General features: G+C 37.5%; 1 protein-coding gene across 1 annotated transcript; it reads right to left on the bottom strand.

Annotated features, from left to right (window-relative positions):
• Positions 1 to 7,980: 7,980 nt before the first annotated feature.
• On the bottom strand, positions 7,981 to 17,598 carry prss16 (serine protease 16; the record flags this gene model as incomplete). Its single annotated transcript, XM_079823252.1, has 11 exons — positions 7,981 to 8,040; positions 8,178 to 8,329; positions 8,461 to 8,640; positions 10,499 to 10,634; positions 11,725 to 12,009; positions 12,091 to 12,138; positions 13,794 to 13,871; positions 14,815 to 14,938; positions 15,019 to 15,148; positions 16,942 to 17,041; positions 17,470 to 17,598. 11 exons carry the CDS (start codon positions 17,596 to 17,598, stop codon positions 7,981 to 7,983), a joined length of 1,422 nt encoding a protein of 473 aa, XP_079679378.1.
• Positions 17,599 to 17,636: the final 38 nt, after the last annotated feature.

Below are 17,636 nucleotides of genomic sequence, written 5' to 3'. Positions count from 1 at the left end.
AAACTTCAAACTAGCCTCAACTGCTCAATGTGTATTATGCTGATTTCACATGCTATCGGAAATGTCCAACTTCCCACTTCTGAAGTCATGATTACAAGCTACTTTAATGACAAGACAAGGCGATGTAGCTGTTGTGGGAAAAAAAAACAGTAAAGAATCCCAGTCACAGCAGCAATCGTTCCCATTAGCCATGTTTAAAGTTGGGTATCAAAATAATCCCTGAGCTTCCCAGTAGTAAATACAACTAGAGAGGGTGTTCATGTCCAATTTTTATCTAGGAAACTCGTAATTATGATAGCACATGAAGGCAGCATGCAAACAGGTGCTAAATGTATGGCAACGCTCCAACTGGATATAAGTTGAACAGCTTTTAGCAGATTTCCTTGAAGATGAAAGGCGCTAGAATAGTACTACGCAATAGAAAATGTCTTAATTTTTCAAAATGTCATGTTACACTCTCAGACAGCCAACTAACAAACACACACACCTGCAGTCAACCCAGAGTCGCATGTAACGAATGTGCATACGTTTGGTGTAATGCGATACAGTTTTTCTTTTCCAGTGTTACAAAAATGTTATGAAAAATCCAAGGTTCTCCCATTTCCTGCCCTCCCTCTCATCAGTCTAGAGGAGTGAGGGATGGGGTGGAGGGATTAATACTCTTCCGCTGGCCACCGAGATGATGGATGGACAGATGTGGAGAAGGACAGAGGGAGGTAAGAGAGAAGGCCAAGGGAGGAACGCTAAGCCAAGTGCTCGATAAATCTAATGGAGGGTCTGCTTTGCATCAGACACTGACAGACTGTTGCAGAGGTGTTATGATGAACGACTGCTTTACCGCTTGCTGATTGGACCAAATGTCATGCTTTTGAGGAGAGGAGAGCTGAAACTTTCATCTTTGTGCATAGTGTTCCACTGTGTTAGTGTTTGTAAGCATACACTGATGCAGATCAGTCGGTAGAGTATGAGAACAGCCGTTTCTGAAGTTTCTGCTGACCTGGGAACAGTTATTATTTGAGGAGGGGTTTGAAATGAAGTGTTTGAAGTTGCCAGCCAAGAAAAATGGCAGAATACAGTTTTCATTACATGCTGACTTCCTAACTGTTTTAGATTAGTTGTTGCCACTATATTGACTTGACAATGCCAACATACCACTGTAAAATCAGTGATTCTAACTAACACGTTTTAGTTAACTTTACTTGATGTCTTGATTGCCTTTTTTACTCAGAAAACCCAAGTTAAGATTAATTGATTGGTTTGAGTGCCATTTTGTCAAGCAAAGAAAAAAAAACTTTTTGAGGCAGGGCAATTCTTAATAGACTTTTCACCCATTTCCTCCACTTCTGCAGTTTTCTTTCTCTTGCATTCTCTCATTTCCCAATGTCATCTTGAATGTTCAATTGTCAATACAACTGAACAATTTGAGAGAACATCACATAAGCTGACTTAATAAATAAATATTGATTTTCCTAAAAATGTTGTTGAACTCACCATTATGGTGATTAGTGTTTCCTTTGATTGGGCACTTGGAACTTAATTTATATTATTGTAATTCCCTTCCTATTTATACAGTGATGCAACACAGTTATTTGGTAACAAAACACTGTCATAATCACCTTTTGAAACTTTTAATTGGGATGATTTAAATTTTATTTGAAGTAAATTATCAAGTACTCTCTGTTATTTTTTTAGTCACTAGAACTCTTGTGTAAATGAACTATACTAACTAAGCATTTGTCAGTACAAAATACTGTTCCTATTTCACTTTACTTGTTTTTACTTGCAATCGGTTTGCATGATTTTTTTAAGTAGTCTAATTCTATTTCACAGTGTACTGTTATTGTAAATATTAAAGGATCTATTCTGAGATCAAAAGTTTTAGTCACACTTCAGAATAGGGTCCAATTCTCACTATATTAACTACATATTAACTGTGACTTTTGCCTCAATAAACTTCCAATTACTGCGTATTAATAGTTAGTAAGGTAGTTGTTAAGTTAAGGTATTGGGTAGGATTAAGGGGTGCAGAAAAAGGCATTAATATGTGCTTTATAAGCACTAATAAACAGTCAACATCTTAGTAATATGCATGCTAATAAGCAACTAGTTAAGAGTAAGAATTGGACCCTAAACTAACGTGTTACCAAAGTTTTTACTGTTAGTTGATTGAAGTCATCAGATTTGGTGCTCATGTTATTATACGTAGAGAATGTGACACGGTCCGCTCTAATCAACAGACATATTTCATTGTAATTTTCACAGTGAATGTATATTGTCTGAAACTTTGTATCAATAACAAAGGCTCTGACTAGTTCTGTAGAATGGTTTGCAGCGATGGTCCTGCTGACCTAAAACAAGTTAAAACAATGGGCTGAACTCCAACATGATATGCAATGAATGATTGAAGGGGGAAATTCACTGCAAACAGTTTCATTTGAAGATGTACTGGAGTTCTGAACTGGTTTAAATGAGTTGTCATTATGTTACATTAAGCCAACGTATACTGTTATTGTACATAGTATTATTCTAAGTCCCTAACCCGAGATCAATATAACTAACTCCTCTCAGAGCTTTCAAGTCAAGTCAGATTCATTGTAGGCTATGTAGCACTTTATACAATACAGAATGCTTCCAAGCAGCTTCACATTTTCAGACGGTTCTCACTTGTATCTTATCTAACAGATCAGACTTTTGGGTTTTAATGGAAATGCAATCAAATGGGCCACATGCATCTATCCAACCCTTAATGCTGTATACAGTATATGCTCAATACACTTTAAGGGAAGGATTTATCAAGCCACAATACATTTTCTTTGTGATTTATCAAAATGATAAAGTAAGGTTATTTAAATCTTTTCCCATTGTAATAGGACTATATTTCAGAAACAGAGCTCTTCTTGACATGTCTGCAGCACGAATTTGTACAATGTAGCATGGCATCCCTGTTTACACAAGCGTGTGTGCTTTTGTTTCAGACCGCATGTGTGTTTTCAATCAGCATCTGTATTCATCTGTAAGTGTCGTTGTGCTGTGACCTGGCTAAGATCAGATAAAGTATGCCTTCACCCCTCCCCTCCGCATGCCGCCCTGCTCCATTTGTTATGGAGTAGCTGTCGGGGCGCTGTGATTGGTTGTTGTGGTAGACAGATAGCCGATAGGCCCTGATTAATAGTTGTGGCTCTGGCACTTGCTCATTGATCAAGGGAACAGACTAAAGAGAGAGAGAGAGAGAGAGAGAGAGAGAGAGAGAGAGAGAGGGCGAGAGAGACTCTTAGCTTCTGCTTATCTGGCTGCAGTGATGAGATAAAGCCTGTTTGCAGGCTGATTAAAAAAAAGTAAATCATATTGATATTATTTACAGTATAGCATGGGTCAAATATATATTTGCATCTGTGTAAAAGAAAAATGGGTTACACTTTAGTTTAGGGTCCAATTCTCACTAACTAGTTCCTTGTTAGCATGCATATTACTAGGATATTGGCTGTTTATTAGTACTGATAAAACACATATTCATGCCTTATTCTATGACCATATTCTACATCCCTTAATCCTAAACAATACCTAAACTTAGCAACTACCTTACCAACTAGGAGTTTTTTGAGGCAAAAGTCATAGTTAATAGTCAGTTAATAGTGAGAATTGGACCAAAAAATAACCTGTGTAACACACACACACACACACACATATATAGCAGGATATGTGTATGGATGTTTTGAATATGGAATTTAATAACAAATTTATACGGGCAGTTGACAAATAACATGTCAAATGTACACATATGTATCGATATATATCATTTTAATCGCATAAATGTATATAATATAAAAGACTATATATTAAATAACAGGTTGAAATGTATTAATTAATTTATTTTATTTCATTTTTTTTTTTTTTGCATTTACGTAAATATCCTTGAATAGGTTAAATATGGCCAGTTGACATGACATGTAACAACATCAGTCATGACAAATGGTCTGACAAATGGATTTTTTAAAGTCCAAATATTACAAATATTTATATTCACAGTTAACATAAATTCATATTATAGAAAATAATTATAGTTGATTAAAATAGTTCTAGATGAAGTGTGTGTAACACTGCAGGATCCTACTGTTACATTTAAGACACGATGAATGATCATGTACTGTATATTGGCAAGTGTATATGTATTCATATGTCTGTTTAAAAGCGAAAGGGGGGTAAGACAGCCAAATGGAGTGAATGGTGTGTGTGTGTGTGTGTGTGTGTGTGTGTGTGTGTGTGTGTGCGCCCTGAATGAGCTCTCTCGGAGGGGGGGTCAGTAGTGGGAGGTCGTGACCTGGTCGACCCTCGGGGAGTGGAGATCATCAATCAGCGAGAGGCAGGACCAAACAGCAGGAGCTGAACACACCCCCTGTCCCCTAAACCACCCCCTCACACACACACACACACACTGCCGCCAAGCAGATGGCCTTGTAACAACTGGCTCTTGCTCACCTTACACACACTCATACATTCACAGATCGAGTATGATTGATTTTGTGTTCCTGCTGTTGTTCAGACAGCATTGCACATGCCCCTATTAGTAAATTATTTGCATAGAAACGATTGATTACTCCTGTAATGTACAGATCATGCAATGGGAGTATGGAAGAATACCAGGATAATCTTCTTGTTATTATCATCATGCATCTCAACATATTTTTCTTGATCCTGGAATTGCATAATTAAACTTGTAAAATGTACAGTATAGAAAGTTTTGCAAGACTCATCTATTATAAAAATTAGATCTGCAGTTACATTTGAAGCAACTGCACTAAACCATTACTCATGCAATTAATTTTTAAATGTCTCTCTCTCTCTCTATCTCGCTCTCTCTCTCTCTCTCATCTCTCTCCTCTCTCTCTCTCTCTCTCTCTCTCTCTCTCTCTCTCTCTATCTCTCTCTCTCTCTCTCTCTCTATCTCGCTCTCTCTCTCTCTCTCTCTCTCTCTCTCTCTCTCTCTATCTCTCCTCTCTCTCTCTCTCTCTCTCTCTCTCTCTATCTCTCTCTCTCTCTCTCTATCTCGCTCTCTCTCTCTCTCTCTCTCTCTCTCTCTCTCTCTCTCTCTCTCTCTCTCTCTCTCTCTCTCTCTATCTCTCTCTCTCTATCTCGCTCTCTCTCTCTCTCTCTCTCTCTCTCTCTCTCTCTCTCTCTCTCTCTCTCTCTCTCTCTCTCTCTCTCTCTCTCTCTCTCTCTCTCTCTCTATCTCTCTCTCTATCTCTCTCTCTATCTCTCTCTCTCTCTCTATCTCTCTCTCATTCTGAGAGGTATTGACAGAACAACCCTCATCACATTGTTCTAGCTATAGTAAAGATTGTCATAGGAGTGGGAGTATGTAATACCAACAGCGCCTCCTATTGTATAAAACAAGCTGGTGGCTTTTCATAGATATTATCGTGGATGGAAATTGCCCATTATAGGGTTTATCTAAATTTCAGGAGTTAATTTAGACTTTGTAATTAATCACCATATACAAAGTATTAGTTAGATGTTATTAAAACAGATTGGTTCACTGAAAAAGGTAAAGCATACTATTGATATTTTCACACTGTGTATCTCTCATTTTTGTTATACGGCACACAAATATAAATATAAATCTGTGCATAAAGAATATCTGCATACTGTGTATTGCACAGTACAGGAAGAGTAAGAATAGCATGGTAGCATGCATTTCCATACCGAGTCCTTGATTAAAGTGCAGGATGTATTTTCTGTGTTGCTGGGCATTACAAGCGTGGTCTGACTTGGATTTTGTATTTTATAAAGTGTCTCACAAAAGCAAAAGTTAATCAAGAATGAAACTGAATTTTGGAGCTACATACCAGCAACAATCTTTCTATTTCTGTCATATACACTGTAAAAAGTGATCAGTTGACTTCACTTAAATTCCATGCGTAAAAGAAAAAAATTAAGTTATGCGGAATTGTCGAATTCACATAATTGAATTTTTTCATTTACGCATGAAGTTTATTAGTTAATCATTTTAATGCAACAGGCTTCATCACTTTTTTGTTCTTTTTTACAATGAAGACACTTTATAGGGTAGGTGTCTTTAACAATAAGTACTTGCAAAAAATACATTTTAATATGCTACTAAAATATTTAAAGTATTTGGATGTAATTACATACAGTATAGTATTTCCTACTCTGATGACCAAACTCCAATCCAAAATGTACCTTCTCCTACCCTAAGCAAATGTGAATCTGACTAATTTTTCAGAGCAACATTTTTGTAATGATGAGTACATATCAAAGGCTTAGTTTTCTAATGTAAGTGCATAGTAGTTAAAGACCACTAATATAACGTGTGTTCGTAATATTATTATGCATGTGTGGAATTATGAATTCAGCTTGAGTAGCATTAATCATGCAATCACTTTTAGAACATTTAAGACTGGACTGGACTGCAATCATGTGAGTGTACATACACTATATTGCCAAATGTATTGGGACGCCCCTCCTAATCATTGAATTCATGTGTTCCAGTCACTTTCATGGCCACAGGTGAATAAAATCAATCACTAGGCATGCAGACGCTTCTACAAACATTAGTGAGAGAATGGGTCGCTCTCAGGAGCTCAGTGAACTCAAGTGTGGTGCTGTGATCGGTTGCCACTTGTGCAATAAGTCCATTCGTGAAATTTCCTCCCTACTAAATATTCCACGGTAACTGTTAGTGGTGTTATAACAAAATGGAAGCAATTGGGAACAACAGCAACTCAGCCACAAAGTGGTAGAGCACGCAAAACCACAGAGCGGGGTCAGCGCATGCTGAGGCGCACAGTCAAGTCAGGTCAAGTCACCTTTATTTATATAGCACTTTTTACAATGCCAATTGTTTCAAAGAAGCTTCACAGTGTTAAACAGGAAAACAATGTACAGCCGCTCTGGAGAAAACGGTGATGTCATCCAGCTCATTTCAATTAGTGTCAATGCGGGCGGATCAGTAATATAGTTGAATATTTAGTGTCCCCAACTGAGCACAGTGCGCAGAAGTCACCAACTTTCTGCAGAGTCAATAGCTACAGACCTCCAAACTTCATGTGACCTTCAGATTAGCTCAAGAACAGTGTGTAGAGAGCTTCATGGAATGGGTTTCCATGGTCGAGCGGCTGCAATCACGCTTCTCTGTCTGGCAATCCGATGGATGAGTCTGGGTTCGGCGGTTGCCAAGAGAACAGTACTTGCCTGACTGCATTGTGCCAAGTGTAAAGTTTGGTGGATGGGGGATTATGTTGTTTTTCAGGGGTTGGGCTTGGCCCCTTAGTTCCAGTGAAAGGAACTCTTAATGCTTCAGCATACCAAGACATTTTGGAAAATTTCATGCTCCTAATTTTGTGGGAACACTTTGGGGACGGCCTCTTCCTGTTCCAACATGACTGCGCTCCAGTGCACAGAGCAAGGCCCGTAAAGACATGGATGAGCGAGTTTGGTGTGGAGGAACTTGACTGGCCTGAGACCTCAACCCGATAGAACACCTTTGGGATGAATTAGAGCGGAGACTGAGAGCCAGGCCTTCTCGTCCAACATCAGTGCCTGACCTCACAAAATGCGCTTCTAGAAGAATGGTCAAATATTCCCATAAACACACTCCTAAACCTTGTGGAAAGCCTTCCTAGAAGAGTTGAAGCTGTTATAGCTGCAAAGGGTGGGCCAACTCCATATTAAATCCTACAGATTAAGAATGGGATGTTATTAAAGTTCATGTGCATGTAAAGGCAGGCGTCCCAAAACTTTTGGCAATATAGTTTATTTTAGTACTATTGCATACATGGAAATAATTTAGACATTTTTTAAACTCCTCCAGTCTCCTGACTCCTAATGAAGGTTAAGAAGTCTAATGTGGAACAGATTTCAAGATTCTAAGCACTCAGATCTCTCTCTCTTTTAATTAAAAGATAAAAAGAAACCCAGTTGGCACGCTTTGGTCATCATGTGATTATGAAAAAGTCATGCTGATCAAACCATATGGTGCCGTGCTGCGCTTTTGAGCCACATGGACACACGTCTTTCAATCTCCTATGGGGATGACAACATGGAAAATTGTGTGAGAAACAAGGGTATGTAAACTACTTTATTTTTAAAGTAAAAGTAAACTAAAATGATGAATTATTCCATAATCCTTTTTTTTTTTACAAACTCCATTACATGGTTACCTTCCTGGCTTGGTGCAGTGCAGGTTTATCCATTGATTTATCTGCGATCATGTCCATACAGTGGGCGGTGCCATCAATAAGAATGACTCTGTCATCATCCACCATAGTGTCGTTCCAGACCACGCTTAACTCTGTCCATGGGTCAATGTTGCCTTGGTCAGAAAAACAGGTCTTTAAGAATCACATCACAATATGTTGTGCAGGCAACAGGCAACTTCACTGTCATTACATGCATATGAATGAACTCAAACATACATTTTAAGCCAAAGGAACTCATGCTCACCATTGACATAGAGAACTCTTTGTGTTTGGGGCCGGTTCCCTCCATAGTACTGGTTGGTAAAATCAATGAGGACAGGGAGACTGTCCTGAGAGATGTCGAAGAGTCGAGAGCAGAGCTCCGTCTGAGATTGAAGGGTTAACATTCGTGAGAAGGGGCAATGAGTGTCCTCGCATGTCTGATCTGCTCCATAAACCAACACAAAAGGTACAAAATTGGATTATAAATTAAGACGTAATAGACATGATGAAAACTAACCTCGTAAAAGATTATTTAATGACCTTAAATACACCCATGTCAAGTCACATTTATTTATACACTGTAAAAAAAATGTCAGGAATTTACAGGATTAAAAAGTATTATTTTACAATAAATTACTGTATCTGAAATTTACAGTGAAGTTCATTCACTCTGGGTCATTTTCTTATGAATTACTGTTAATCAACAGCAGAATGATCAGTGATTTGCTGCTCTTGTTTTACTGTGAATTCACATGATAAAGTCTTTAACCACTGTAAGAAATGATATTGTTCAGTACTGTAATTGTTTTGAAGTCACCATGATGGTGATCAGTGTTACATTTGCTTGGGATCTTGGATCTTGTATATTCATATTCAAATTTCTGTTCTAGCCAAGAAATGAAAACATTTGTTAAAACAATGACAAGCTAGAATATAAGCTAATTAAATGATTTTAAGTTACTCAAACTATACTATTATTAGCGTTATTTCAGCCTAAAGATTTACCAATATCTTATTTTTAAATTCATAATTGTAGATGGATATTTCACAATAATAAAGCAGCTGCTGAGATTTATCTTTGAAAGGGATGAAATCTTCTTGCAACATAATATTTTTCTTGCATCAGCTAATGAAATCAATACTCAACAAATAATAATAATAATAATAAATATAAATTCTGACCATTACAAAATAAACAACACAAACTGCTAAAAGTGAAGCATAAATAAGTTTAGCAACTCAGATAAAACCAACAAGAATCAAGAAACTCCACAGCATAATCTAGTCATGCCGCACTGCATGCTGGGTACCTTCATAGTACATTTGCCTTGTAGAAATACAGTATGATATTCCAAGAGTGCCATTAGAGACAAGAGACGTCCTACTGGGGAATTACTGTGAAAGTCATGCAGTTATTAACCTGCAATATACTGTCATTTCACAATAACATTGTTTATATTTGAACGCTTTATAGAATACAGATTGTTTGATGATAAACAGGAAAATAATGATTTGATGATGCAAACAGAATTCAATTAAATTCAATTAAAGTCAGTTCAGTGTCGCAGTTCAGTTCAATAACTGTGTAAAGATCATCAATATGAAATGAGCTCAATTCATCTATACAGCAGCTCTGGAGAAAACAGTGATGTCATCCTCAGCTCAGTTCAGATTTCATCCAATAGTGTCAGTACAGTCAGATCAATAATGTTGCTGAATATTTAGTTTCCCCAACTAAGTAAACCAGAGGCGACAGTGGCAAGAAGTCAAACTCCATCACACAGTAAAATCGAATTAGTTAGACTTTAAAAAAGCATGCAAATCGATTGCCTTAAAAACGAAGTAAAGTGAAATAGGAATAGTATGTTGTACTGACAAATGCTTAGTTAGTATAGTTCGCTTACACTAGAGTTCTAGTAACTAAAAAAGAACTGAGAGTACTTGATCATTTACTTTAGATTTACTCTTGACTTGTACTGTATAGCTACTCAAAATGACTCCCAGACTGCATTGCGGCATGGATAAATAATGCTGTGTTTTAGTATTTGTTTTGTTTTATTTGACAATTTGAGTGTCTTGTGTCAGTAGTAGCACAACAAAAAAAGCAAATTGTTACGATGAATAAATAATAAATCAAATGTAATTGTTTCCATGGTTGTGTTTTGATGCTGAATGTTGAAGTCTGTGTGTGACTCAAGCATGATCAACTGCACGATATTGTCACAAATATAGAAGATTATATCATCCCAATTAAACGTTTTGATACAAATAAAAGTACGAGGTGTTTATGAGTGACTCACAGAAGCCGAACTCAGTGCAGGTCTGGTAGAACCACTGTCTGTAAGTGGAGTCTGTAGCTTTAGTGTTACTGAGTTCAAGCACAAGATTCTCATGAGACACATCCAGACACGGGACTCTCTCTCTGGCACGGTACATCTGAAAATAGGGCAAAAATACATTCATGATAAGACCTCAAAGTGGCTGTTGAGCTTCATCCACATAATCTGTGATGCTATCATTTAAATACTATTTTAATTTAGCAAAATGTAGTCAGAGGAATCTCTTCCTTGTGTGTACAATTGTTTCAAATGTAAAAGAGATTTAGAATCAGGCAACATTTTTCAGTCAGTGATGCCCTCAGCTGGTTAGAAATGATATTGCGCTTTTCATTTTATTTGCACAACGAATTAGACACAAACTGTGCAACATTAGAATATGTATAGCCTTCTGAATACAATGTATAGAACCTTTAAAAAATGTGTGTGTGTGTGTGTGTGTGTGTGTGTGTGTGTGTGTGTGTGTGTGTGTGTGTGTGTGTGTGTGTGTGTGTGTGTGTGTGTGTGTGTGTGTGTGTGTGTGTGTGTGTGTGTGTGTGTGTGTGTGTGTGTGTGTGTGTGAAAGAAGTCTCAAGCAGCATAAAATGTAATCAACATTGATAGTAATAAAAGCAATTATTAATAATTCAGCATCAATAATTGAGCAGCAAATCATCATACAGATTTCTGATCCTTCATTATTTTTGAAGGATCATGTGACTGAAGACTGGAGTAATGATGCTGAAAATTCAGCTTCACCATCACAGGAATAATTTACATTTTAGAATACAGAATATTAAAACAGTTTTTACTGTATTTTTAATCAAATAAACAAAGTCTTGGTGAGCATTAGAGACATTAGAAAAGCATTAGAAAAATCATCTAAATGATTTGAAACTTATCTGAAACCAGTTGACTGATATTTATACGGTATACCAATGAAATAACACTTTAGTATTGTCCCGTATTTAAATTTAGAATTTCTAATCCAAGCAACACAGCAATAATATTTTGAAACTGAAACAAAATGTACTTTCCTTATCTGTGGTAATGAATACTGTAATACCACAAAACTTTAAAATACATGAACGTTTACATGTAATTTCATTTAAATTTATGTTATTGAATTTACACACAATTTCACTTTTAATTTGAACCAAACTGTCAAATATTTTTCGGATACCACATAAAATGAGATCAATAAATGTTACCGCCGCTAGTTTGACCAGACGGTCATAGGCCTCCTCCTTCTGCTCATGGGCCTCACTCCTATTGGTCATGATGTCACAAAGCTCTGCGATGCTGAAGGCCACCCCCTCCTCATTGTATTGGACGGTTCCCATGAAGATATCAGCCAAACTCTGCAACAGCTCCATCTTGTCCTCTGGTTTCAAAGGGGTCTCACAACAGCCAAAGTCTTTTCCCACCTCCGTCTCATTCCCCATAAGCAGAGCTGCCTCTACTGATGCAAACACACCCTTCACTTCTGCTACACACTGAGGACACACACACACACACTCAGATAGATACACAAATACACACAGAGAAATTCATAGCAACCCTAAATGTTCTCTTACCTTTTTAGAGCCACCCACTGCCTCATTCATAAGACTATACGCAACCACCTGCAAAATAAACAGAGTTTTTAATGCCAAAGCACACGGTGTAAGCAATAACTACTGAAAGTGTTGTGCTCTATAGCTCAGAGTTTGCCAGATGTTGGGGTTGGAAAACGCAATTTATAGCAGTGAGTTTAACCCTCTGGTGTTCGTAATTCGGGAGTAACACTTCTGTTCACAATAATAATAATATATATATATGTGTATATATATATATATGTGTATGTTTTTACATTAGTACATTAATGCAATAACATTTTTTTATAATAATAACAGGAATGCTTTATAAGAGCTTAATAAATCTGGGTTTGATCTGATTTAAACTTTGTTCTTTGAGTCTTCTGGCTCAAAAAAAGAGTACAACATTTTATATTTTAAGGTACACGTGTCCGTCACTGGAGTGGTACCCTTAAGGGTACATTTTTGTACCTCTAAGTCAGGGGTAGGCAAGTTCGGTCCTAGAGAGCTGATGTCCTGCAGAGTTTAGCTCCAATCCACCACAGTATAAAACTCATGGCTCCCAGCATGCATTGCAGCATTAAGTCTGTCACCATTGATTCATAGGTTGATTCTTGATATCTGTGTGCGTCTAAACTTCCCCCCCCCCCCCTAGAATGTAGGCCTATTTAAAAATCAAAATTCCGAAAGTCTGATCTGTGCCAAGAAAGTGGATATTGGTGAATATTATTTATTGATATTTTTAGTCAGTGATGAGTTAAATTTTTCGTCATTATAAGTTTTGTTGATAGTTTCTTTTGATTTGAACAGATTATGTGTTTTGTTAACACTGTTATCACAAACTCACATAAAAGCTAAGAGTCAAACTGCCCAACTAAAGGAAACTTTTTCAATAAAACATCAACATCTAAACCTCTGTTTATTCTCAATAAGAGCTTCTGTCGATGTCTTTTAGGGTTGGAGCCAAACTCTGCAGGACAGTGGCTCTCTAGGACCGAACTTACCTTCCCCTGCTCTAAGTAGAACAAAACAATTTAATTGTACCCTAAGGACCAATTGTGTACCTTTACAGGTACAGTTATACGTTTTGTTAATAAAACTGTACCTCCACTGTACCTTTTTTTCTGAGAGTGTATTGTTAAAGCCACACCAGTTCATGTGTGTGTGTGTGTGTGTGTGTGTGTGTGTGCTTTGTACTTTTGATGTTTAGAATGTAACCCCTTCATTGCTGTCACTTTTTTAGCACATTATGGCTGATTTGTAGATTGTAATCCCACATTTTTTTATGTATTTTGTATTTTTGCTTATTTCCCATTAATTTCTGATGGCAGTAATTATTGACCATGAAGACCACAAGTATTTTTCACACCTTTTTAATGCCACATATTTTTTGTGCCATTAAAGTCACCAATATTTGTAAAATTCTGATGAATCTACGGTTTTTAAAATTTCAAATAAAAAAATTTTTCAGTCAAAAGGGACCGAAGAGCTCCATGCATTTTGAGAACACAATGCGTATTAGGTTCACTTAAAATCTTGAAGATTTGAACTTTTGAGAGTGAAGAATTTAAAACATAAATACTATTATTGTAACTTGAAATGTTATATATATATATATTTGTATTTTACAGGATAGTTGTACAGAACATCAACAACATTAACACTAATAATAATAATAAGTACTTCACAGGAATGAAACTCACCCTATTATAAGAGCTAAAGTCCAGTTGGGCTTGAACAGGGGCAGAGGACGCCACTGCTCCATAGATAAGATGAGGAAACTAGAAGAAAACACATTTGGGAAGATATTGTATTTGTTATTTTTGGAGTTTCACTGAATGGAAAAGAGCAGTTTAGGACTTTTTTTTTTTCATTTCTTCAGTGTTACAAAAAACAAAACAAAACAAAATGATGATAAAATTTGCTAACACTTTACAATAAGGTTTACAATAACATGAACAATGAAATACACTTCAAAAGAATTGATAAAATCATAGTTAATGTTCATTTAATATTTACAAGTTTTATCTTTTAATATTATTTAATGGAGTTGAGCTAACATGAACTGACAATAAATAAAGTGTTTTATTAATGTTAATAATGATTGATCAATAGAACTGTAACAAATGTGCTCATTGTTAGTTAACTAATGGGTCCTTATTGTAAAGTGTTACACCGTTTTATTTTTTATTTTATTTTTTTAAACCCTTTAAGGTGCAGGTGATAGACCTTGGTGGAGATTTGATCCTCTAAAATGTTTTTGAATTAAAGAAAAGTAATTAAAAACTTTGGTTCCCTTCCCTTACCCCATCCTTAAACCTGCCCATACAACAAAACCTGTGCCTAACCTCACATTCTAAAAAATGTTTGGATAAAAACAACCCAAGTTGGGTTGAAAATGGACTAACCCAGCAATTGGGTTGTTTTAACCCATTGAATGGGTCATTTTAACCCAGCGGTTGGGTTAAATGTTTGCTCAAAACAACCCAATTGCTGGGTTAAAACAACCCAATTGCTGGGTTAGTCCATTTTCAACCCAAATTGGGTTATTTTTAACCCAGTATTTTTTAGAGTGCACCTGTATCCCACCTCAAAAGCAGCAAAAGTGTTTTGCAATACAACATTGACACAATAATTAGGACTTAAAGTAGTAGTTAAAGGCATGGGACCAACACTTTGAGTGAATTTTTGAACTAAACAACACAGATTTGTTTGGGAACAAACCTTTCCTCTTAGCCAAGCAGAGAGAGCTCCAGCGTAGGAACCTCCGAAGCTGATCCAGGTGTTCCTCTGTGAGAGGCCGAAGCGCTGGCTGATGTAATGATGGAACGCAGCCAGGTCTGCCAAACTGAGACAGGGAGGAGATGAAACACCACATATTATAAATGTCATTGTGATCATCAGTGTGAAAAGGTCTGTCATTATTACGCTTGCTGGCTGGAGAGATCTCGCAGTTTCTCTGTCTCTAGCCCGTCGGGGTTGATGCTCTGCCCGTAGAAGCGGTGCTCCAGCGACACCAGCAGCGCTCCATCTCTCTCTGCCATGTCCACATGGTGGCCTAACAGAGGGAGTGTGGTACAATGTAAAAGCCATCAAGGTTTTGTTTTTTCCATTTCTGTATCAGCAGTCTCGAAATTAAAGAATCAATTCTCTGTTCCCATTATCCCGCTGGTCCCCTGAAATATCCATTTCTGAAAATATCTGTTTTTAATTCTTTTTGATGTCCTTCTATATTTGTAAGCCATTGATTTGGATAAATGTAACTGCATATTTTTGAGGCAACCAGTAATACCATGTGACTGATGATTCTATTTTGGAAGACTTTGCAGCAGACAGGAAAACGCTCTCCAAAAAGATACACTATATTGCCAAAAGTATTGGGACGCCTCTCCAAATCATTGAATTCAGGTGTTCCAGTCACTTCCATGGCCACAGGTGTATAAAATCAATCACTAGGCATGCAGACGCTTCTACAAACATTAGTGAGAGAATGGGTCTCTCTCAGGAGCTCAGTGAACTCAAGTGTGGTGCTGTGATGGGTTGCCACCTGTGCAATAAGTCCAGTCGCGAAATTTTCTCACTACTAAATATTCCACGGTCAACTGTTAGTGGTTTTATAACAAAGTGAAGCAATTGGGAACCACAGTCACGAAGTGGTAGGCCACGTAAAATCACAGAACGGGGTCAGCGCATGCTGAGGCGCACAGTGCACAGAAGTCGCCAACTTTCTGCAGAGTCAATAGACCTCCAAACTTCGTGTGGCCTTCAGATTAGCTCAAGAACAGTGTGTAGAGCTTCATGGAATGGGTTTCCATGGCTGAGCAGCTGCATCCAAACCTTACATCACCAAGTGCAATGCAAAGCATGGGATGCAGTGGGGTAAAGCGCGCCGCCACTGGACTCTAGAGCAGAGACGTGTTCTCTGGAGTGACCAATCACGCTTCTCTGTCTGGCCATCCGATGGATGAGTCTGGGTTTGGCGGTTTGCCAGGAGAACAGTACTTGCCTGACTGCATTGTGCCAAGTGTAAAGTTTGGTGGAGGGGGGATTATGGTGTGGGGTTGTTTTTCAGGGGATGAGCTTAGCCCCTTAGTTCCAATGAAAGGAACTCTTAATGCTTCAGCATACTAAGACATTTTGGACAATGTCATGCTCCCAACTTTGTGGGAACAGTTTGGGGATGGCCCCTTCCTGTTCCAGCATGACTGCGCTCCAGTGCACAAAGCGTCGGTCCATAAAGACATGGATGAGCGAGTTTGGTGTGGAGGAACTTGACTGGCCTGCACAGAGTCCTGACCTCAACCCGATAGAACACCTTTGGGATGAATTAGAGCGGAGACTGTGAGCCAGGCCTTCTCGTCCAACATCAGTGCCTGACCTCACAAATGCGCTTCTAGAAGAATGGTCACCAATTCCCATAAACACACTCCTAAACCTTGAGGAAAGCCTTCCCAGAAGAGTTGAAGCTGTTAGAGCTGCAAAGGGTGGGCCAACTCCATATTAAACCCTACGGATTAAGAATGGGATGTCATTAAAGTTCATGTGCATGTAATGTCCCAAAACTTTTGGCAATATAGTGTAAAAATATGTTGTAACTGACAGCATGATGCTTTTCCAAGAGTTGAACTTGTTTTGAACTTGTAACATTCCTGTGTGCCATCATGCATTGAAGAAACTAACACTGGCATATGGCGCCACCCAGTGGACATTTTATCTGGGAGCAGCAGTGAGATGTAGGAGGAGGTGATGGGCATTATGGCTTTAGGGAAACATATGTATAGTCACGTTTTCTCAGGAGATCAGGTTGAATGTAGCAGAATGACTTGAAGCAACAACAAAAAAGGTGCTAACCGAACAATAAACTGAATCTGGAGAGCGGTCCCTCTCCTCCTATGTAGAGAAAGACTGGTCCATCTGAATGCTGCCAATAAACGTCGTTCACAAAGAATTTCTGTGCAGAACAAATATTAATGAATAAATTATAACAAATAACATGATTAATGAATTCATATTAATATTATTTTATTTTTATTTTACATAATTATTTTGAATATACAAATTAAAACGACCCATTTTGGTAACACGTTATAAATATACAGTAATAAAGAACTGACAAAACATTAACAAACTATTAGTTTGTAGTTAATTCATAGTTCATATATTAATAAGTTATATAGTGAGTTTTCAATTAATTTTCACTGTAACACAATTATTATGTACTAACAATGTAGAGACTACAATATAATAACTATAAATTAACTATAAACTAACAGTTTGTTAATGATTTGTAAGTACGTTATTACTGCATACTTCTTATAAAGTGTCGCCCTGATCACATTCAAAGCAGGATGAGTGTAAGGTTGTGTCTATAATTTGTACCTGCGGGAAGGTTTCGTCATTTTTCTTGTCAAAGTGGTTCAGGGGTTGGTGAATTGTGCCTTTTTTGGGAATGGCAGTGGAAATGTGTTTTATTCGGGCCTGTTGGATTTTATGCACGTGGTCCTTCATTCGCCATAGAATTCGACCTAGAAAAAATATATAATAAA

This window comes from Gobio gobio (genome assembly GCF_949357685.1).
Source record: "Gobio gobio genome assembly, chromosome: 8".
Taxonomy (NCBI): Eukaryota; Metazoa; Chordata; class Actinopteri; order Cypriniformes; family Gobionidae; genus Gobio; species Gobio gobio.
This window is presented reverse-complemented; position numbering and strand designations above follow the sequence as displayed.